General features: G+C 58.4%; 1 protein-coding gene across 1 annotated transcript; it reads right to left on the bottom strand.

Moving 5' to 3' along the window:
- Positions 1-6,047: 6,047 nt before the first annotated feature.
- SHISAL1 (shisa like 1) lies at positions 6,048-20,561 on the bottom strand. The gene is made up of 3 exons (XM_028115643.2): positions 20,318-20,561; positions 16,739-16,952; positions 6,048-6,369 (listed from the first exon to the last, which is right to left on the bottom strand). The coding sequence occupies exons 1-3, from the start codon at positions 20,382-20,384 to the stop codon at positions 6,048-6,050; spliced, it is 603 nt and encodes a 200-aa protein (XP_027971444.1). The 5' UTR covers positions 20,385-20,561.
- Positions 20,562-21,401: the final 840 nt, after the last annotated feature.

The following is a 21,401-nucleotide window of genomic DNA, read 5'->3' on the forward strand; positions in this document are numbered from 1 at the left end:
GGAATCGACATTCCCTGCAGCCCTACTCTGTGCTCAGCACTGGGTGAGGTCCCCTCCTTCACCTCTCATCGCCACTGTCGACGGGAAGTGCTGAGACGCAGAGAGGGCCGGCAACTTGTCTGAGGACACACAGCCGATGACGCGTCTGGTCCTGGGCCTGTCACCCCACCCTCGTGGTCCTCCCTGATTGTGGAGCAGCCCTGCTGAACAAACACCTTCCTGGGTTTTCCCCAAAGCCGTGAGCACACGGTGGAGACAGGTGGTGAGGAAGCGGGTGGGTGCCTTCCACGTGCACAGGGTTGGGACGGGAGGAAGCCAGGGCCCCAGCTGGGAAAGACAAGGGTTCTGGGGGACAGGCCCAGGGTTTCCTAGGCCAGCTGAGAGCCCCAGGATTTGAAACTCCACCCACACGCAGACATTCTCTGTCTTCTGAATTCTAATCACGGACGCCTCCTTGGTATTTGATGTGATGCCAAGAAGATACTTGGTCTCCCTTTTTGTCTTCTGGCTTTCTGGAATTTCTCCCTGTTGGCTAGTGGCCTCCTACAGAAACCACACATCAAGGATCTGGCCCCAGAGCCGAGAAGAAAGTGATGCCCGAGCTTTATCGGGAGGAAGGTTCTGGGGTCGGGTAAACTCCAGAGACCCACGGGGGGCGGCCTATGAATAAGTTCATGAAGAGCCAGAGGGTGTTCTGGGTTAGGGAAGCAGGAGGTAAGAGCGGCAGCTGCTGCGGGGGCTTTGCTGCCGGGCAGAGGCCTGTGGGCTGAGAGGGGCCCTGTACATCAGGGCCCAGAGCCTGGTTCTGCCTTAGGCCACATGACATCTGCAAGCTTCTCGCAATTTTCAGGGTCACCGTGGTCTTTACTTGTGCTGTTTCCTCTGTCTGAAGTGGCTTTTCCATTTTGTTCCAACCCGGTGAACTCCCCCTACCTCACCGGCTCTGCCCCCACCTTGCCTCCTCCTCCTCCAGGAAGCCTGCCCTGACTCCTCCTTCTCTTGCAGTTCATCATGGCCTCGCCCAGCTTCTCTGGGCACTTTGTGTAACTGCGGTTGTCCTCTGTCCTGCCCCATCAACCTGGGAGCCTCCTGGGGGCCGGGCATCCCCTCTACCTCTACAGGCACCTGCGGGACAGGTCAGAGCCTGACGCAATTTGGTTCTGCATGGTCTCAGGTGATGTGCCACTTTCTGTGCACACGCAAGCCCTGCCCTGGCTGGGGCTTTCCGAGCTGCTCCTCTCCTGCCTGGAGGGCCAGGTTAGCCAGAGTCCCCCCATGGACTCCAGAGATAGCCCCCCTGGCTCCCTAAGCTCCTTCCATCAATCCGAGCCCTGATATCTCAGAGACCACCATGCAGAGGAGCTCCCAGCTCCACCAGCATGGCTCTGTCGCCACTCCTCGAGGGGCGGTCCCCAGACTGGCAGCATTGGCACCTCCCAGGCCCAAACCAGATCATGCACATCAGAACCGGCAAATCTAACGAGACCCCAGGGGACTGAATGCCCACTGAAGTTTGAGATACACAAACAACCATCTTCCCAGGCCAAGTCAGGAATTTCCCCCTGAGCGCTGAAAGATTGAGAGGCCATGGGGGCTGGGCAGCCGCCTCTCCTCCTGTCACTGCCCCATCCCACACCCCCCGACTAGGCCTCAGGCCTCTAGGCCTGACCAGGGCCTGTGACCTCAGGGAAGGTTTTGCGGGATGAATAGGAGTGTTCCCCGGGGAGGTGTGAATTGGCAAGGGCCAGAGGGCGCCAGGCCACAGGGGAAGGAGTGAGGTGGGATGAGGCAGGCAGCGGCCTGTGGCACCGGGGTCAGGGTCCTACTTGGTCCTGGGAGACCTGGGACCGGGGAGATCTGGCTCCAGCCCACGGACTTACCGTGTGGTCTGGGCAAGTCAATTCCCCTCTCTGGGCCTATGTTTGCTCATCTGTGAAAGGGGACAATAACCGCATTGCGCTCAATTCCCACCGCAGGAGTCGCGGGGGTCAGCCAATGGAAATGATCATGGCGGGCGGCGTCTACGCGGTACGTGCAGCCATGGCTCCCAGCGCTCGGCCGGCTCCGGGTGTGGGTCAGAAGGGCGCCCCCTCTGCACTTCGAGGAGGACATGAGCCAGGGGAGCAGCGGGGAGCTGAAGGCCCCAGTCCCTGCAGGCCGGCCCACAGCGCAGGGACTGAGGGCCCGGGCCACACTGCGTGCAGGGATAATCGGGCCGCTGGCCAGTGGCTGGAACACAGCATTTCTGGAGCTGGAGCTGGATGGAGTGTGTCTGGGGCCACGGAGGGGGGTTGGGCGGACGTGCACCTCCTCCATGGAGCCTCCAAGACTGCTTTCTCAGTGGCGGCTTTGGGCGGCTGCCTCAGTCCTAATGCACTGGCCCAGGTTCTGACAGGAGGCTCCCCCTCCCCCCGTGGGCGAGCCCCCGACAGAGAGACCACTGACTCCAGGGTGCCACTCAGCCCTGGGGTGGGGCCCTGCCTCAGTCTCCACTTTGCTGGGTGATCCGGGCAAGCCAATGACCTCCGAGCCCCCCAGTTTCCACTTCTGAAAGTGGGGCACAACATCCTTAGCCCAGCGGGCAGACGGGAGACGACACAGTGGCATGTGGCCGGCCCGTGCAGGGCACTGGGTGAGTGCAGGTTGCATGTCCCCGTCAATTCTGGGGGGCAGGACCCCTACGACATTTTTCTACCCACCCGAGCAGTGACCACGAGGATTGACAACGTGGGGCCAGGTGGCGGGCCAAGCCCCTCCCTAAGCATCCTCCCCTTTAATCCTCAAGGGATTAAAGGTATCTTCATGGGGAAACTGAGGCACGGGAGGTGGAATGACTCGCCCGAGGCCGCAGAGCCGGCAATCGGTATGGGCAGCTCTTGGACCTGGGCGGTCAACTCCAGCCCCAAACGGATGTGCTGCTTGCAGTCACGCCAGGGGTGCTGACAATACTCAAACGACCCGCTTGCGGCCGTGTCACGTGGGGCTGGGGGTCCAGTCGCGTTACAGTCGGAACAGGACAAGCCGTCTGGCAGGACTCTGAGGGCTGCTAGTGGTCTCAGCCACGGGCAGGGGCAGGAAGGGCCAGAGCGCCACTGACAAGAAAGCTGCGAACCAAGGGGCAAGGCGGCAGGTGTCCCCAGGGAGGCCACCTCAGGTTGTGGGTGAGGAAGGGGAAAAGCAGGGCCGCTGGGCAGGTGGGTAGGCGGCGGTCACTCTGCTGGAGAGAGAGCTGGGTGGTGGGGGTGCCGGGCTGGAAGGGGGCCCCGGAGGTAGAAGAGCAGGGGAGCCACTGGCGGGATCTGTGCCCGAGGGGGCCGCGTCGCCGCGATGACAGGGACGTGCTCAGGGGGCTGCTTGGAGGACCCAGGGTGACAGTTTGGACATGAAGTGGCCCAGACACTGGCTCTTGTTCTGGGAGAAGCGCTGAGTACAGCCCGCCCCTGCCCCAGCCACACCCCTGTGCCACCTGCTGACACCCCGGCGGCCACACTCACCACAGGGTCACAGCCCTGGCTCTCTGCCCAGGACACCTGCTCGGATCTGCTCTGGCCGTGCCCCGCCCCCCATGCCACTGGCACCGCCCCTAGGCTGTGTCACAGCCTTCTGTCTTCCCACGGTGGTTCACTCATGTCTTGTGTGTCACTTGTCCCCTGTCCCCAGCACCCGGCACAGGGCCAGGATGGGGTGGCGGCCGGTGGGGTAACGAGCCCCCGTGAACAGTGTGAAGGAACATGGGTACGCACACCCTGTCCTTTCTGCTGTGCTCACGGGGGGTGTAGGGGTCTCTGTCAGCACACAGGGCTGCAGCCTGATCCCCGCTCCACCGCCAGCCGGTGACTTTGGGGAAGCCACTTCACCTCTCTGCCCTGGCACCGAGCCCATGGGGGTGGAGCAAGACAGAGATGGCAAGCGTGGTGCCAAGGGGCACAGCCAGTGCTCAAGAGATGTTGCGAGAACCATGGGCTCCCACCAGGAGGCCGGCGGGAGACGGTCTCGCCAAGTCCATCCCCTCTCCCCGTGGTGGGTACGGTGGAAGCCCAAGCAGGAAGCCCCTCACCCAAGGTCACACTGGGTGTCGAGGGCAGACCGGAGCTGGAAGGCACCAAGTGAATCCTTTATCCCCCATCCCCCATCCTCGCAGGCTTCTGATGATCTGTTTTTCGAACGCTCATATGGTTATGGGAGCACCATCTCGAGTCCGCAGTGGGGGAGCCAGGGGGGACACGAAGATCCTCCGAGCTCCGAAGTTAAGGGTCTCCCACTTAGACAGCAGGGCTCAAGGACTGCGAGCTCGGTCTCTGGTTTGGACTTGATGCACAAGCCCAGCAAGCTTGGCAAGCCCGTTGCTCAGGGAGGCACGAGGCAGTCCAAATGGGGGAGAGAGAAAACCATTGTTCACGTGGAAGAATCCCAGCTCTCAAAACACTTAGCCCTGTGTAACAACATTTTCCAGGGGTTCTCAGACTCCGGTACCTCAAGCACTACCCCCAGAGTTTCCTGGTCAGGGGGCTCTGGATGAGACCCAGGAATTTATTTTGACAAACACCCCAGGTGGGTCTGCTGCCAGAGACCCACATTTCAGAAAACCCCACCGCCGGGGCCAGCTCTGTTTCATGGTCTGCAGCTTTGCGTGGGTTTGCGCCTCTCTGTCCTTCTCAAGGTTCTCCACCCATCGCCTTGATATTACCCGGAGCCCGGCACGGGGGAAGGGCCCAGGGGACCGCCTCCGTGGGCATTTGTCAAGCTGAGCTGAACAGGGCTGTGTTTTTGTCTTCTGCATGATAAATGGGGCAATTATTTGATCAATAAGCTGATTTAAGTGTATCTTGTGAATTATTTAAGTCATTCATTATTAAAAAGGTCGCTACCTGCTAGCTATTTAATGATCATTTACTAGCTTGGTGGCATCTCCAGCAAGGACGCACCATGGTTAACTGGGCACCTACTAGGTGCCAGACATTTCATTTAACCCTTCGAGGACCCTGGCAGGGGACCATGCTTACTCTCCACTGCTTCCTAAGGACGGGAAGGTCAGCAGGGCTGAGGTAACTTGCCTGCACATAGAGCTGGTGAATGGCAGAGCTGGGACTCGCACCCAGGTCGGGTTGCCTGCTCACAGACTCGACAGTAATCACTGTACTGAAAACTTGTGCACCTGCCAGCAGGTGGGCTCTGGGATGGATCTCGCAGCCTGGGCTCAGTCTTGGGATGTTCCGGGGTGATGTGCCCCACATCCCACCTGCCCGTGGCTGCAGCTCAGCCTCCACAGAGCATCTGGACCCCGCACCCCACCTCTTCCCTGGGGCATCTGCCCTCTGCCTGGTTCCCGTTCCTTGTGAGGTCCTCCCTCACAGTGGGCTCCTGCTCCAGAATGTACAGCCCTCCTCCCTTTGTCCAAGTCTGTACTGCCCAGGGACGGTCGGTCCTCCCCCACCCCCCACTGGCCTGGGACTGGGCAGAAATGAGAGTCACGGTAGAGAAAGTCAGGTTTGAACATGCAGCCAGGCTACTAGGCTAACCCCCTGATATCCCACCTCCCTCGCTGCCTCCCTTCCCTTCCCCTGAGCCGTCATGAAGCAGCCTGCCTGCGTTGCCTCATTCTTAAGAGACTCAGTGCATGTGAACATAAGGAACCAACCCAGTAATATGCCTATCTCCTAACTTCGTGCTGAAAAAGCTTATCCCCAGCCCCCAAAAACCCATTTGCTTCATTTGACCATGAAAACTTGGAAAGCCATCCAATTTCCCCTTTTGCCTTGGCAGCCAGGAAACTCACAACTCCATTAACTGCTCAGTGGCAATCACCCCCGCACCAGTCTCTAAGTGCAATAAACTGGCAAGCCGGGCTCCCAAGCTCCGTTTCCACCTCGCGTTTGACTCTGGCCCAGGTGCGTGCTATCATGGGCAACTTCAAATCCTTCTTGGCAAATAAGATAAGCAAACGATCAGGTAATCAAGGAGCCAAACACAGCAGCAATAACGACCCAATTATTTTCCAAGCTTGGCAAAGACGAGTGATCCACCATGGCAGCCTCGATCGCAAGCACTCACCAGGCAGACGAACTCTGGAAGGTCATCAGTGGTGGGCTGTGAGCATCTCCCTGAAGCGTGTGCACGGCCTGGGGGGCTTGCGGCAGCAGGCCTGGGGGAGGCTGGGGCTGTGGGGCGGGCTGCCCCGGTGGAGGGGGCCGGGCAGCGTTGCCCCACCGCCGGGGGTCCTGTTTCATCCATCGTCCGTGGATGCCCCACCGCGCCAGGTAAACTTTGCAAATGTCGTAGTTCATTGCCGAGTAATACAAAAGATCCAGGACCAGGAGCATCAACACGAAAAAGCCATAGATCCACACTCCCAGCAAGGCGGTGTAATTGCTGGAGGAAAAGAGACAGACGCTGAGGGGAAAGAGGACAGCAACCCCCTCCCGACAGAGTTAATCCACGGGGCTACTTCAGGGTCCCAGAGAGGAGGGGCCGCAACCTCCGCTGGGGGGCAGGGAGTCCAGGCTCCCCACCCTCACACCCACCCTCCGCTTCCTTCCCTCCACCTGCCTGATCGCCTCCTCCTAGATCCTTGGAATCCACTCCCCTGCACCCTGGTCCCCTGGAGCGTCTCCCCCCCGGGATCCTAGCATGGGCAGGGATCCCAGGGGGCCCCACTTCATCAGGGCTTTGGAAGGACCTTCACCCTCATGTCTCTCCCAGCATGGGAGCTGCTCCTGGACCTGCCAGCTGGCTGCTGTGGGTGCCCCCCCGCCTGCCTGCCCCCTGGTTCCTTATGCCGTTCCTCCCTCCTGGGATGCTCTCCTGCATCCCTTACTGTGTCTTCCGCCCCTTGTCCCCCACAGCCCCTCCCTACCTTACTGGACCCAGGGCCAACGCAGGACGTCTTAGGACAAACCAACCCAACTTCCTGAGCCATAAACCCCTGGCCCTCAGCATCCACACTGGGCCACCTCACAACCCCCCATGCCGCCAGGAACTCAGCTGGTGCCCCCCTTCCCCTGGGGCAGCCTCCCCTTCAGCCTGCTCCCTCTTGCCCTTTCTCGGAAGTCCAGGAAGCAGAGGTGGGCTCAGCCTCCCTCCCCACACCCCACAGGGCAGTCCACTGGTCCTGGCTGCTCCACCAGCACCTACCTCCACTGCCCCCTCCCCCTGCCCCTTCTCCCCACGTGTTTGGGGCTCTCAGGCTCCCCTGACACGGTTTCTCCTGTTCATTCACCCAGCATTTCCCCGCCGAGCACTGCTGCACCCTCTAGAAGTAGAAGTGAGGGTGAGTTCTAGGCTGCTGGGGCTCACGGCTCCTTTGCGAAGCCTGGCTCCCCGCCACCCCATCCCTTCACTGAGGACCATGCCCCGCTCGCTCAGACACTGGGCCTTTGCACGGGCTGTGCCTTCTGCCTGGGCAGCTTTTTCCCTTTCGCTGCCTCCTCCCTTCCCTGCCTGGCTCCCACCTGCCCCTCTCGGACACCGCTTCCCCCAGGAAGGCTTCCAGACGCACTGCCCCTCCTACATGGCTGGGCTGGGCCCCTCCTACATGGCTGGGCTGGGCCCCTCCTCTGGCCCAGAGTCCTGAATGCCTGTCAAACTGAGCTCCCACCACCCAGGACCGGGCTGTCTGGGTCCTTCGGTCCCCCTCTCCCAGGCCAGGGTCTGAGTGTCCCCTGGGTGCCCAGGGAGGGCTGTTTCCTGGGCTGGCCAGTGCAGCTGGGACAGCTGTGCTCTGAACAGTGCCCGCCGGGGACGGCGGCTGTTCAAAGGGACTGATTTATTAATCGCTCCGACACAGCCTCCATCTGCTCCCTGCTGCGGGCATCTGCGCAGGAGGGTGTCCTCAGGCTAGTGTCCTCAGGTGGGTGTGCTCAGGTGGCTGTGTGTACGTGGGTGTGCTCAGGTGGGTGAGCGCGGGTGGGTGTGCTCAGGCTGGTGTGCGCAAGCGGATGTCCTCAGGCGGGTGTGCGCAGGAGGGTGTGCGTGGGCGGGTGTGCCCAGGCAGGTGTGCTCATGTGGGTGTCCCCAGGCGGGTGTGCACAGGAGGGTGTGCTCAGGTGGGTGTGTGCAGGCGGGTATGCTCAGGCGGGTGTGTGCAGGTGGGTGTGCTCAGGTGGGTGAGTGCGGGCAGGTGTGCTCAGGCGGGTGTGCGCAGGCGGATGTCCTCAGGCGGGTGTGCGCAGGAGGTTGTGCCCGGGCGGGTGTGCTCATGTGGGTGTGCCCAGGCAGGTGTGTGCAGGCGGGTGTGCTCAGGTGGGCGTATGCAGGAGGGTGCGTGCAGGCGGGTGTCCTCAGGCGGGTGTGCTCAGGCGGGTGTGCTCAGGCAGGTGTGCGCAGGCGGGCGGCAGAGAGGAGGCACACTGCTGAGAGCCAGCGTCCAGCCTTGCTGCCCCTGCTCACGAGGAGGGACCCCCCGCCCCGACCAGCTCGTGCCCAGACAGGGCCCCTTGGTGTCCTGGGGCCCCACGGCAGATCCCTCTGGACCTGCCTGAGGCTGGAGAGCACAGGCCCCCAGCCAGGGGGCCTGGGCCAGGTTCCTCCATGGCCCGGCTTTGCTGTGTGGCCTGGGAGAACCCCTACATGTCTCTGGGCCTGCAGGAGACGACTGAGTCCATCTCAGTCTCAGCTCTCCCCCTTCCCAGCCTTGGCCTCAGCAGTGAGGCAGGGGCTGTTGCCCTCTGACCCCCGGGCCTGGGGCCAGGGCTGCTCACTTTTGCCCACATGTGTGCTTTACCTGGAACGCCATCCATCCCCTTACTTGGCCAAACTCCCCCCGCTCCCCCGAAGACTTGGCTTGGGTGCTTGGAGGCCCCTCAAGTGGGCGGTCTCTGGGTATCCAAACACTTGGCGTGGAGCAGGCACTGGTAAGTGCTCAGGGCTCGGTATCTGCTGGAGGGGCGAGATGCAATTCCGTATCTGGGCCACCCCCTTTCCCTTGTGGGGTCCTACCTCCAGCCACCACCTCCACGGGGCCTGCAGCAGTCTTGGGGGCTTGTTCACGCTAAGGTGTGAATGACTGACAGCCAGGCCCCAAGCTGCCTCACTGCCAGGGGAGGCTAGCTTTGCCTGGCTACATCAGGGTGTGGAATTTCTGTCGGGGAACAGGGGCCGGCAGCCTGGCCTGGCTGGCAGAGGCACGAGTCCTGGGGTGGATGCCCACGTGGCCAGAGGAGGCAGGCCTGGCTCCAGTCTCCGGCCCTCCTGCTTTCCCCAGCACCCTCTCTCCAGGCTCCCTGAAGCCCCCACGGCATGGCTGCAAGCATCAGGCCTCTTCCTGGTGGTTCCCATGGCAGCAGCTTCAGGGCTGAGGGAGGGGAGCGGGAAGGGGGAGGCAGGGCAGCTGTGTGCAGATGCTGCCCCGCAGAGAGGGGGACCGTGACGCCAGCCGGGGGTGGCGGCTGGGCCGCAGCTGGGCCTGGAGCCAGCAGGATTGAGAAACAACCAGAGTCAGGAGAGCGGCAGGCAGTGCGTGTCGGTAGCCCGTTCGGCACCCAGAGCAAACACAGAAGGAAGCGTCGCTGCTGTCACCACCAGCCCCATGTTATAAATGGGAAACTGAGGCTCAGAGAAGTTAAGAGACTCATCTAGGATCTCATAGCCATTAGGTGAAGAGCCAGCATCTGAACTCAGAAGCCTCGCTCCTGTCCTCTCAGAGCAGACAAGTCACCTCTAGGCCTTGGTCGACGTGGCTCCTCTGCCTGGGGCTCACTCCCTACCTCCTGTGCACCCACGTCTCAGCTCAGCTATCACCTCCTCCCAGGAAGCCCTCCTTGATGACCCGACTCCTCCTTCGGGCTCCCAAAGTCACTGGGTTTCCCAGAACACACGGTGTTGTCTTGGCTGTTTTGTAGGACTCAAGTTGGCTCCTCAGGGAGCTCTGAGCTCCCTGAGGCTAGGGTCGGGGTCCCACGGATCTTTGCGTGCCCAACACTCAGTGCAGAGCGGCTGCTGATGTCACTGAAGCTGACACGCATGGAATGCCGTGGTGAGCTGGTGACAATGGTGGCCTTGATATATTAGCTTCTTCACTGGGTTTTACCTCCTCTCTACATATTCACAAACAGTGAAGAGCACTGCTAGCAAAGAGAACACGCCAGCACCCCGTGTTTTTCAGTCCCTGCCACAACCCCGGGAGGGAGCAGACGGGCCAGCCTGCCCCCTGCACAGATGGGGAAACGAGGACCAGGGAGGCCAAGTCACTGGCCTGCCGGGAAGTGGCCGCACTGGGATTCGGACCCAGGTCACCTAACCCCAGAGTGTGCTGAATCTTGGGAAAACCCCAAGCTCACGCCTGGATGTCCAGGGAGGGATTTCCCGCAACTGCGTGGCGTGCCCACTTGTCCCGGTTCACCCCGTACCAGGACCTGAGGACCTGAGGACCGAGTCCAGTCCCCGCCCCCAGAGCATCACGCATCTCCACGTGTCACTGGCTTTGCGAGCGTGCGTGCGCGCGTGGGCGCTGCTGGGCCCACAGGCCTCTGCAGCCGCCTCTTCCAACTGGCATTCGGGGGGGATGCGGAGTGGTGGCCCGCTCCCCCTGCTCTCCCCGCTCAGAGAAAGCAGGGGCGCACCTGCAGGAGACCCCCCCCGTTCGCCGACTCCCACTTCCCTTCAAGGGAGCCCACACGGGAGGCGGCAGCTGGCTGGAGAGCCCAGGCCACAGCCCCCAGCAGCTCTCCCGCCTCTCTCGGCCTGCCCTCCCCGTGGTTGGCCGGCTGGAAGCGTTCTGGGTTTTTTAATTTAATTTAAAAAATGTGATCTGGAATTAATTCCATCCAGATGCAGGGGTTTTTGTTGTGTGTATGCATATGTTTTGTAAAGGGCAGAAGATAAAACGGAGGCTGTTTTATGGGGCAAGATGGGAAGCCAGCCAAAACCACAGATAGCAAATTTTCAGTGTGTTTCGGGATATTTACAGATTCGAATTCTTTCGGTGTCTCCCAAGCAATAAACAAAAAGCTCGGCTGGAGGAGTCTCCTCGAATACCTACTGGTTACAGGAGCAGGTACATCCGCAGGAGAGGGTGCTGTGGACAAGAGGGAGTCCCCACTGCGGACGGAGGAGATGAGCTGCTGAGGCCATCAGGCCAGAGAGGAACAGGGGCTGCGCTGGCTGGGAGGAGACCACGGCCCCTCGGCCGACCTCACTTATGCTATCTGAGCCCTGAGCCCACTCACGGGGTGGCCTGTGGGTCAGTGTGACAAGCTGGTGACCCTGGTGGCGACATTCTGGGCCCGAGACGTCAGGGCTGCGTGATTCAAAGCCCAGCTCTGCACCTTTCTCTCCCCCGAGCTTTACTTTCCTCATCTGTAAAACAGAGATGACAATGGCCCTCCTTGGTGGTGTTATTTATGGGGCTTAATGAGACAACATGGGGCTGAGAGGGGAAAAGACGCGGTGAGTGCTGGCTCATATGAGTCAGGCGCACGGGAATGCTCGGTCGATCTGGGCCCTGAGAGGCCAGGCGACATGCCCGAGGCCACACAGCAGGACCCAGGCTATCCCAGGTCGTGGAGGAGCATGGGCTCTGGGCCACTGAAGCAGAGCCCACGACTACTATCAAAATACTCGCCATCCCTCCCTGCGTCGGTCTCCGCACCTCTTCCCACCCTGCTGGTAACAGGCTTGGCCAAGTGATGCGCTTTGGCCAACAGAGTGTGAGCAGAAGTATTGTGGCTGCTTCTGAGCAGAAGCCCAAGAGTCCCCTCGTGGTTTCACCGCGTTCCTTTCCCTCTGCACAGGGACATCCTGCCCCAGATGGGATGCGCCTCATTGGCCTGGGTCACAGAAGGCTCCACGCACAGAGCCACAGGTGACCCCAGAGGGACACGGAGTGTGAGCCCAAAATCAGCCTTTGAGTCTCGAGCGGTGGGGACTGACGCACCTGTCCCCAACCCTGCTCTGCCCCATGCGTGCTGTGTGACTACGGGCAACTTTCCACCCTCTCTGAGCCTCAGGCCTGGTGTAAGGGGGCCAGGGGACCTTCTCCACAGATAACACCTCTACGTGGATCAAAGGGGCTAGCGAGGCCCCTCACACTACAGTAAGTGCTCACAAATGTTCATTTGTCTCCCTCCCCCTGGCTTGGCAGAGTGTATTAGATCAAGAAACATCATGATTCTAGAACCGCTTCAGTCTTTAGAAGACTGCCGGTGTGTATGCATGTTTTGTGCCTAACAGGGCTTGACGGGGTTGAACAACGGACAAGAACATCCAGAAGTTTCTGACCACACTCAGGGGCTGCTCTCAGAACTTGAAGCATCTGGACGGGGCTATAAATCCTGCAGGACAGGGCCCGGGGCTCTTGGGTCCTCGGGCACTGGGGAAAGGAAAGCTTTTAGGGGACAGAGGTTTCACCTGCGGCCAAGGGAAGAACGATCATTCATCCACTCCGTCCTTGGAGGACCCTTCTGCCTTCCTAGAATCCGTCTCCCAATTCTCCCCCTCTTGCAGCCCACCTGCCCGGCGGAGGAACGCCCACTCACCACACAAGACTCCGCCCCAGGACACCCCTGTCCCCAGGGAGAGCTGACCGCGGGCCCTGCTGGTTCAGGGCTCTGGGTCTGGGTCACCCGGCAAGGGACGGTGTGCCGCACCCTCTCCCGAACACCCAGGGCCTCTGCCCGCACGGCAGGACGGGGCACCTTGCCGTGGCCGTGGGCCTGGCGAGGCTGCTTCCTTCGCTCTGCCTGCCTTTTCTGCCAGGCAGCGAGAACCAAAACAAACCATTCTGTTCCTCCGGAAAAACACAAATAAATAAGTCATCAGAAGCGCTCTCTTTTTCCCTGTCACCAGCCCTGCCCCCTCGCTGATTCACTGGTGGGGTGGGGGAGGTGGGCGGGTGCCAGGCGCCATGGCCGCCAACGGACCCCGTGCATCTTCAGGAAGCCCGGGAAGGGGCATGGCTGCCCCGCGCCGTCCAGACAGGCTGGGCTCACACGGGTCCCCAGCCCCCGCGCCCCTCCCCATATTTCCCCTTGCACTTCATACTCAGGCCGCAGGGAGACCTGCCTGGAAATGCTCATTCTTCTGGACCACGTGGCTCCCAACTTCTGGATGCAGGGGAACCCAGCAACATGCCTCCCTGCACGAAACGCAAGGACGATGTGTGTGGTACAGCCTGGGTGAGGAGCAGAGCCCAGTCATTCTGGGGTAGGCACAGCCCCTCTCTCGGGCTCCGTCCACATCTGTGGGAAGGGAGGTGGGAATAACAAGGAGGAATCCCTCCAGAGCAGTGGATCCCAAGCAGGGCCATCCTGCACCCCCCAGCTGGCAACGTCAGGAGACACGGCTGGTTGTCACAGCTAGCTGGAGGGGTGGGGTTGCTCCCAAAGTCTCGTGGGTTGTGGCGAGAGAGGTTGCTACACACAGGGCAGCCCCCCCCACCCCCTGCCCAGAAAGAGATCCAGCCCCAGGTGTCAGTGGTGCTGTGGTGGGGATCCCCACTCTAGGGCCTCCCCCCTCAGATCTGCCTCCATTGGGGGAGACCCCAGATTTATTAAAGCAGCCTCCAGACCCAGCTGGGCTCCTGGCTCCCCCACTGACGGGCCGCCTCCATCGGGCAAGTTACGCAACCTCCCCGTGCCTCGCCTTCCCTATGTGTGACGTGGGCTCAGGATGGGCCGTCAGGTGCCCTCAGTGACATGGCAAGGACGGAGCTGAGCACTGGGCTGGCCCCGTGCCATGCACTCCGTAAGTGCTTTCTGAGATTAAAGAATCAGAACTAAGCTAAACTTCTTTAATATTTCCATTGTTCCCCAGGGGAATGGCTTTATTGTATGGCTGAACCCTTCCTTCCTCACAGCCACGAGGCCCCGCGGTGCTGAAATGATGGAGTATTCTGCGTGAGATCCTGTGGAAATGTGCAGATTATAGAAACCTGTGGGCTTCAAAACGAGGATCCCAGACACCAGTCACCAGAGCTTTGGAAAAGTCTGCTTGCCTTGCCAAGCCTCTGTCTTCTGTCTGGCTTTTGGCCGGCAAGGACAGCACTCCGGGGTGCTAACCTCAGTGCTGGCACCACTCCCCATGCTCAGGGTGTCAGTCTGTGGTCTTATAGAAGACTTGGGTCAGATTCCAGGCCTGATTCCAGCCCTTGTGATGGACAGGACTTGCCGAACGACTTCACACACAGAATTATTCTAAGGCCTGAGCAGATGGCAAGATATTCAGGGGAAGCACCCATGCATTTGAGGAAGGAAGGCTGGGGAGTCGGCCTTGGTGGGAGGAGGCAGATTTGGATGATAGTCAAGGAGTCTGCATCTCCTGCCTGACCAAAGGGAAAGGAGATTTCCTCTGAGGGAGCACAGCACAGTGGCAAAGCGTTCAAGCCCCAGCATCAGACAGACAGATTGGGCCTCAGACCCCCCAGTGGTGCCACCACTCCCTTCCACAGTCACTCAACAAACCCTCCTTCCAAGTGGACTTTTCCTTGCCATGAAAAAAATAGAGCCACCCAAGAGTCAGCCTCAGGCTTATTGGGAAAATATCTGAAGCAGCCCAATTAATATCAGGAAGAAGAGAAGAGCGCTCGATAATTCCAAAGATGGTTTTAGAGGTACTAGCTAACATGACTGGACAAGAAAAAGAAATGAGGCACAAAAACTGGAAAGCAAATAAAGTTATCATTGTTTGCAAAGAGCATAATGGGAAACTTAAGAGATTATCAACAGAAAAAGTATAACAAAGATAAGAAATTTCAGTAAGGTGGCTGGGTATAAAATTCATATATAGAAACTGTTAAGTTTTGTCATCTAAATGAGAGTCAGTTGAAAGATGTAAATGGGAGAGAAGACCCTATTTATAATAGCAGTGTACAAAGAAATAAGTAGGAACAAGTGCAAAGATCTGCATACAATATCTCTGAAGATTATTCCAAAACACTACGAAGGACAATTTGAACAAGTGGAAAGACAAACAGATCTTCCTCAACTTATGATGTGGCTATGTCCCAATAAGCCAATTGTAAGTTAAAAATATCATAAGTACACACTGCATTTACTACACCCAACCCACCAAACATCAGAGTGTAGCCCAGCTGACCTTAAACGTGCTCAGAACACTCACATTAGCCTACACGGGTGCAAAATCATCTACCACAAAGCCTATTTGATTATCAAGTTGTGGACTATGCCATGTAATTTATTAAATACTGTACTGAAAGTGAAAACCGGAATGGTTGTACGGGGACAGAAACTTGCAAGTGTGTCAGGTGTCGAACCTCATGGTTGCCTGGCTGACTGGGAGCTTCAGCTCACAACCACTGCCCAGCATTACAAGCAAGGGTGTTTTTGGACAATCGTACTGTATTCTGCTAGCCTGGGATGAGATCAAATTTCAAGGTATGGATTCTACTGAATGCATGCCACTTTCTTACCATCGTAAAGTTAAAAAGTCGTAAGTTGAATCCTCATAAGTCAGGGATTATCTGTACTGTGTTCTTGGATTCAGTACCACGAAAAGTCCATTCTCTTTGAATTAATCTATGAATTCAACACAATCTCAGTAAAGAATACTAAGTGGATTCTTGGAGGGGCAAGACCACACAAGCTACTTCTAAATTTCGTATAACCAAAGAGCCGAGGGAATAGATTAAGAAGGCATTAAAACATATCAAAAGCTGCAGGAGGTGACACAGTGAGATACTAGTGTATGGATAGACAATGAAAGCCATGAAAATGTATCATGATCTATCTAGATACTCAAATCTAGTATATTATAATATATAAGTTTGCAGTTTACATCAGTGGGGGAAAGATGGACAATTCAGTGAATGGTATTGGAACAACTGCCTACCCATTTGGAAAAAAAATAATAAAGTTGGATTCCTACCTCAAAACTTACATCCATATAAATTCCTAACAGATCAAAGATTTGAAGGTGAAAAATTAAAACATAAAAAAAGTAAAGGAAAACATGAGTGGATCTTTAATGACCTCTGAGTAGGGAAAGCTTTCTCAGTCTGATACAAAACCCAGAAGATATAAAAGAAAAGAAATGGATCCAATTTGATTATATAACAACTAAAAATTAAGCATGAGATAAAAGCATCACAAATTTAAAGACACATTGGGAAAATACTTGCAACTCATTGTATTTCTTTCATATATAAAGAGTCCCTACAAATAAATAAGAAAAAAGCCAACAATTCAATGGGAAAATGGCAAAGGACATAAACAGCTGGCTCTCAGTAAACGAAATACAAGTGGCTCTCAAAGATGTGGAAAGATGCTTAGTTTCTTTCACTCATGATGAGAGAAATGCATCTTGTTTCAATCCTGCTTGCCTTTCCTTAGCATACCCCCACTGCTTTTCTGCAGGGTTAATTTCTCTTTCTTTGGTCCCTTCCATTAGAGCCTTGGTCTCTTATGTTTTAATCACTTTAAGGAAAGAGGCTGCCTGGGATTAATCTCTGGGTCAGAACCGCCAATCGATATCTGTTGCACAAATAAATAACGAAGGGAAAGAACGTGGATTCCTGGTCCACGCACCTTCCATGCCTCTAAGCCTTCCATTCCCTATCCCCGACTTCACTTAACTTCTGCAGCAGCCCGGGGAGGTGGGTATCGTGCCCATTTCTCAGAAGACAAGGCTAAAGTCAGAGGACAGGCAGGCCAGAAAACCTGTCACCTGAAGACCTCCCCAGAATCCTTCCAGGCCCACCTGTCCTGCTCTGGTTACCCGACAGCCGCCCCAGAGGATGGGGTGATTGAGTGGCCCCCTGCCGCCACGGGGGCCCCAGCGCGGTACTCACTTGTGCATGTAGCCCTCGGAGCCGGCCGTGAGGTTCGCCTGCATCACCGCCTGGAACTCTGTCTCGTTGCAGCAGTATTTGAAAACTGTGTTGTTATGGTGACAGCAGAGAATGAAGGTTTTGTTGTCCGAGAGCCGGGGGCAGTGGAAGCCAAAGTGATAGCGGCCTTTGTGGTCCGTATACGGCTCACAGACCCGGAAATGCGCAGACAAGACTGGAAAACAGAGTCCCGGGCTCAGTGGGGGGCTTCCCCAAGCCCGCTGCCCCGCGAGTCCACGAGCGCCGGGACAGGGAGTCCCAGTCAGTCTGTTCTACAGCGCTGCTAGCCTCTTCCCTCCCCAGGAAGGCTTTGTGGTCCAGCTTTGTGGTCCAGGAAGCTGGCTCTAGGCTGCTGTCACGTCCCAGACCTCCCTCGACACCAGCCCTGCTTCCACTGTGTCCCCTAGACGGGGGGCTCCTTGCAGGCAGGGCTGCATCTTAAGCCTCATGGGGATCCCCTCCAGGGGCTCTGCACACAGCAGGCGCTCAACTAGGACACAATATTAACTGAGTGCCTACTATGCACGTCATACGCTACATCCCATTTAACCCACTTGGCAGCCTAGCAGCAGGTCTGGGATCCCACTGAGGCTCCGTGATCTGAGCTGGTAAGAGGTGGTGGGAGGGAATCCAACTCAAGACTGCCTGGGTCTGACGTCCAGCCCTCTCCACTCCTGTCACCGGCTTTAATGACCTCTGCTACCGGGTGGACTGGGGGCGGCTCGCCCCCAAGCCCAGGACACCTGGCTGGAGAGCAGCATGGGCACAGGAACGGGGTCGCCCTCCTGAAGGAAGCAGCATCTCCTCGGGACCACGGTTTCTACTAAACCAGTGCCCCAGCCCCAGAGGTCCCCAAGGGCCTGCCCTGGCCACCCTCATCTTACGGTCACAAAGCTGCCCTGGCTTTGGGCCCTCCCTCCCCTGGCTCAAGGCGGGAGGCCCCTATTCAGCCACAGAGGCTGCTGCAAACCCAGGACAGTATTTACCAGTCGTGCGGATGGTGATAAATAGGAGCGAAAGCCTAAGCAAATGTAACAATGGAAAAAAACCTGGAGCCCGCTGTCTCTGGCTTAATTAGTATCTTCATAAAAGGCATCGCTATATCTAATTTGTATCGCTGAAAAGGGGCTTTGTCGGCTGAATACATGTCTCTAACCACAAAGGCTCTGGTTTTGCAAAAGCTCCTCAGCTAGTTGAAAGCTCTGTCTCTGCGGAGCGGTAACCAGACAGCAGCCCACACGGTTCCCTGTGCGCCCGCCCGGGGCTGCCGGAGGGGAGTCCCCGCTGCGCTGGGCTGGCCAGCGGGCAGACGGGCCTCACGAGCCGGAGTGCTGAGGCCGGCTTGGGTGGCCTCCTGAAATCCTGTGCCCAAAGTACAGCATCGTGGGGATAGACGTGAGCACTTTGGGAAGAGGGACCCAGAGTTTCAGGGCCTAGGGGAGCCCTCCAGGCCCCCTTGCTCGGCCTTGACCTTGGGAAACAGAAGACCCTCCTGTGGGGAGACAGGGGCACTAAGGATGCCCCATCCTCGGCGGGGCATGCCCCATCTCATTTAATCTCATGTACTCCCATTGTACAGAGGAGAAAACTGAGGCTCAGAGCAGGGGTCTCACAGCGTGGACCTGACCTACTGCATCTGCATCTTCTGGGGACGTGTCACAAAGCAGCTTCTCAGGCCCCCCAGCAGACCTTCTGAATGAGCAACACTGGCGTGGGAGGCAAGCCCTGCAGGGGAGGCCAATGGGCTGGGGCTTGGGACCCGCCCGCCCAGAGGGAGGACGGGCCGGTGGCTGGATGTGAGGGTTAGAGGCAGGAAGTCCAGTGTCTGTCCAGACAGGTGAGGACGCCCCGCTGCGGGTCCGCTCGCTGGGAGCTGGATGTGTCTGCGACATGCAAGCAGCGGGTTAGAAAGACTAGCTCAGGCCCTGAGGCTGGATCGGGAGGCTAGGACCTAAGGCAGGAACCAGGGAGGCAAGGGGTGGAGCGGGGAGGTGGCCTTTGAGCTGGGCTTCAGGGGAGCCCACTCTGCAGAGCTGGGGTGGGGAGGGAGGCTGGGTAAGGCAGGGGACAGGAGACGTCCCACTGGATCACCTGGCCACCCCAGAGGGTCAGCGCCGATTGTGTTGCCATTTGGCAAAGACAAGGAGACCACTGCCGCTTCCCAAGGAAGAATGAGCTGAAGTTGCCTAGAGCTAGGAGCCGGGACAGCGGGCTCCGAACCCGTGGAGTACACGGGATTACCTTTGCTATCACAACCTCTCTGGGCCTCCTTCCCCCCACAGATGGGAGACCCCTGGCAGCCCGGATGGCTGGGGCTCCGAGGAGAGTTTTGTAAACAGCAAAGCTTCGGCCTTGCTTCGAGCAGGGAGGTACGAGTGAGTGAGTGAATGGATAATACAGGGCTGCACCTGCTGGCTTCCAGGCTCAGTGTGGTTCTCAGCCCGTGCCTGGGGGCCGAGGGCAGAGGGACGCTCTGTTAGGAGGCCAGTGGGTGCTGAGTCGCCAGGAGAACAGGTCTAAGTGGAGAGGGGACACCAAGGAGAGAGCCACTCTCTTGGGCTCCGAGGGACAACCACAGTGCGCCATCATCTATCAGCCGCGTGACTGTGGCCTCGGGCAGCTCACAGTCCTTCTTTGAGCCCTGTTTCCTCACTTGTAAAAGGGGTGAAGGCCTCCTCCTCTCTCCCAGGAGGCGGTGAGGACCAGACGCGCTAATGCATGGAAAAGGAGTCAAGGAGGGACTTGGTAAACAATGGCCCCCAGGCCCTTGGCCTGGCTTTGGCTCTGCTGTCCTGAAGCCCCCAGTCCCCAGGGCCCTTCATGGCCTCCCTCTGAGCCAGGCCCTCAACAAAGAGGCAAGGGGGCATGAGGAGGTCCTGTGCACAGACGCACGAACAAGAGAGACAGGGAGACAGAGACAGAGGGAGACACAGAGCAGGTGCCTTGCTCAGAACAGGGCTTAGCCAGCCGCTGCTGCTGTCGGGAAGTAAGGCAGGCTTCTCCAGGCAGCCAGCTTTAGTTTGGAGCAGCCGAAGGACTTGCTTTATGCCCATCTTTGTAAACAGGAATGTGAGAGCCCATCTGCTGCGTTAGGGGGTGCCTAGGAGGTGGTTGGGTGCTGGCAGGCGGGTAAGAACCCCAGCCCCTGCACTAGCTGTGTGGCCTCCTGCTAGCCAGTTCTGCTCTAAGACTCAGTTTCCTCATCCATACAATGGGATGACCACGACATTTTGGACTTGCCTTTCAGGCGTAGGTAGAGAATTCATGGGAAGGCTTTTCCCAGGCTGGCAGCCGCCATTAACTCCACTGCGCCCAGGAGGACATTCAGTGTGGCTCCTGCCATAGGCACGTGGGGCGCAGCACACAGTAGGTTCTCACTGAACAGCACCGAACGTTAGCTCCTCACCAGGGGGATGCCGGGGGACTAGGGGCACCCCCCCCTGCCAGTACCCGGAACCCCCACTGGGCTAGTGCTGACCCCGGGAAGGGACCCCCTGCGCCCCCGCTCCCTGCCCCGCTGGGCACCCACGGAGGTTCTACCTGCAGAAATCAGCAACGAGAGGACGGTGAGCACGTTCAAGGACTGCTGGCCACAACTGGTCATCATTTGGCTGGCATCGATCCGTCGGGAGCTGCCTGTTTAACGAGATCCGGCAGAGGCTGGGTGTGGGTTGCCTTGCCTGCGGGTGCAGACACTGGCTCTGCTGCCCACAGCGGGGGACGGGCGGGGAAGCGTGTTTGCTGGGAGCAGGGGCTGGGCCGCCGATGATGGAAACACTGCCATCCAATTTCCTTTCTGGAATGAATGACCTCCCCCCACCAGTCAACTGTCACCTCTTTTTCCTTTCACGGCAAAATGAGACTTAATCAAAGGAGGACCGATGGCTCAGGTGGTGGAAACAACCGGTGAGCTGAGGCCAGGGGGCCGGCGCCCGGAGTGCGGGGGGCCAGAGCGGCCACTTGGCACGGGGGTGGGCGGTGGGGTGACTGGACAGGCGCTCACGCACCCCGGGGGGCTTGCGGGACGCAGGTCTCCCTGCGGTGCCGATCGCAGCGACTTCCATTAACCCCTCCACCAGTCCGCACGGAGCCGGGCACCTTCCACGCACTAGGGACACAGCCGTGGACAAAACAGACGCCAAGTAGCACTAAGCGGAATCTGTCCCTGCCCGGCTGGCACTCCGGGGAGGGGGGCTGATGGCTCACAGACGAGCAGATGAATATCTGAAACGCTACGAGGCTCCTGGGGATACACCCTGAAGAACTGAAAGCAGGGGTGCAGACAGATGCTTGCACACCCATGTTCACAGCAGCAAAAGGTGGAAACAACCCTAGCGTCCGTGGACGGTATGTGTGGAAACAAAAGGTGGCCGACTCACATGGCGGAATAGGATTTGGCCTCAAAAGGGAAGGGGGTGCCGACACGTGCCATGACACGGACGAACGCCGAGGATGTGGCGCTCAGTGACATGAGCCCGACACGAAAGGACAGCCCCTGTGTGATTCCACGCCATGAGCTCCCCAGGGTCGTCACGTTCCTAGAGACGGCGAGGAGGATGGTGGGCGCCGGGGGCTGGGGACGGATGGGAGTTCGTGTTCCATGGGGACGGAGTTTCAGTTTGGG

The sequence above is a fragment of the Eumetopias jubatus genome, unplaced genomic scaffold (assembly GCF_037043125.1).
Source record: "Eumetopias jubatus isolate StellerSeaLion01/CBP00866 unplaced genomic scaffold, mEumJub1_p1.0 scaffold_8, whole genome shotgun sequence".
NCBI classification, from domain to species: domain Eukaryota; kingdom Metazoa; phylum Chordata; class Mammalia; order Carnivora; family Otariidae; genus Eumetopias; species Eumetopias jubatus.

Excerpts from the sequence above, each read along its gene's own strand:
- SHISAL1 (XM_028115643.2), bottom strand. The coding sequence starts at position 20,384 with ATGATGACCAGTTGTGGCCAGCAGTCCTTGAACGTGCTCACCGTCCTC. Across the intron at positions 16,953-20,317 it reads CTCGTTGCTGATTTCTGCAG|TCTTGTCTGCGCATTTCCGG; the intron begins GTAGAACCTCCG and ends TCTGTTTTCCAG. Across the intron at positions 6,370-16,738 it reads TCCGAGGGCTACATGCACAA|CAATTACACCGCCTTGCTGG; the intron begins GTGAGTACCGCG and ends CTTTTCCTCCAG.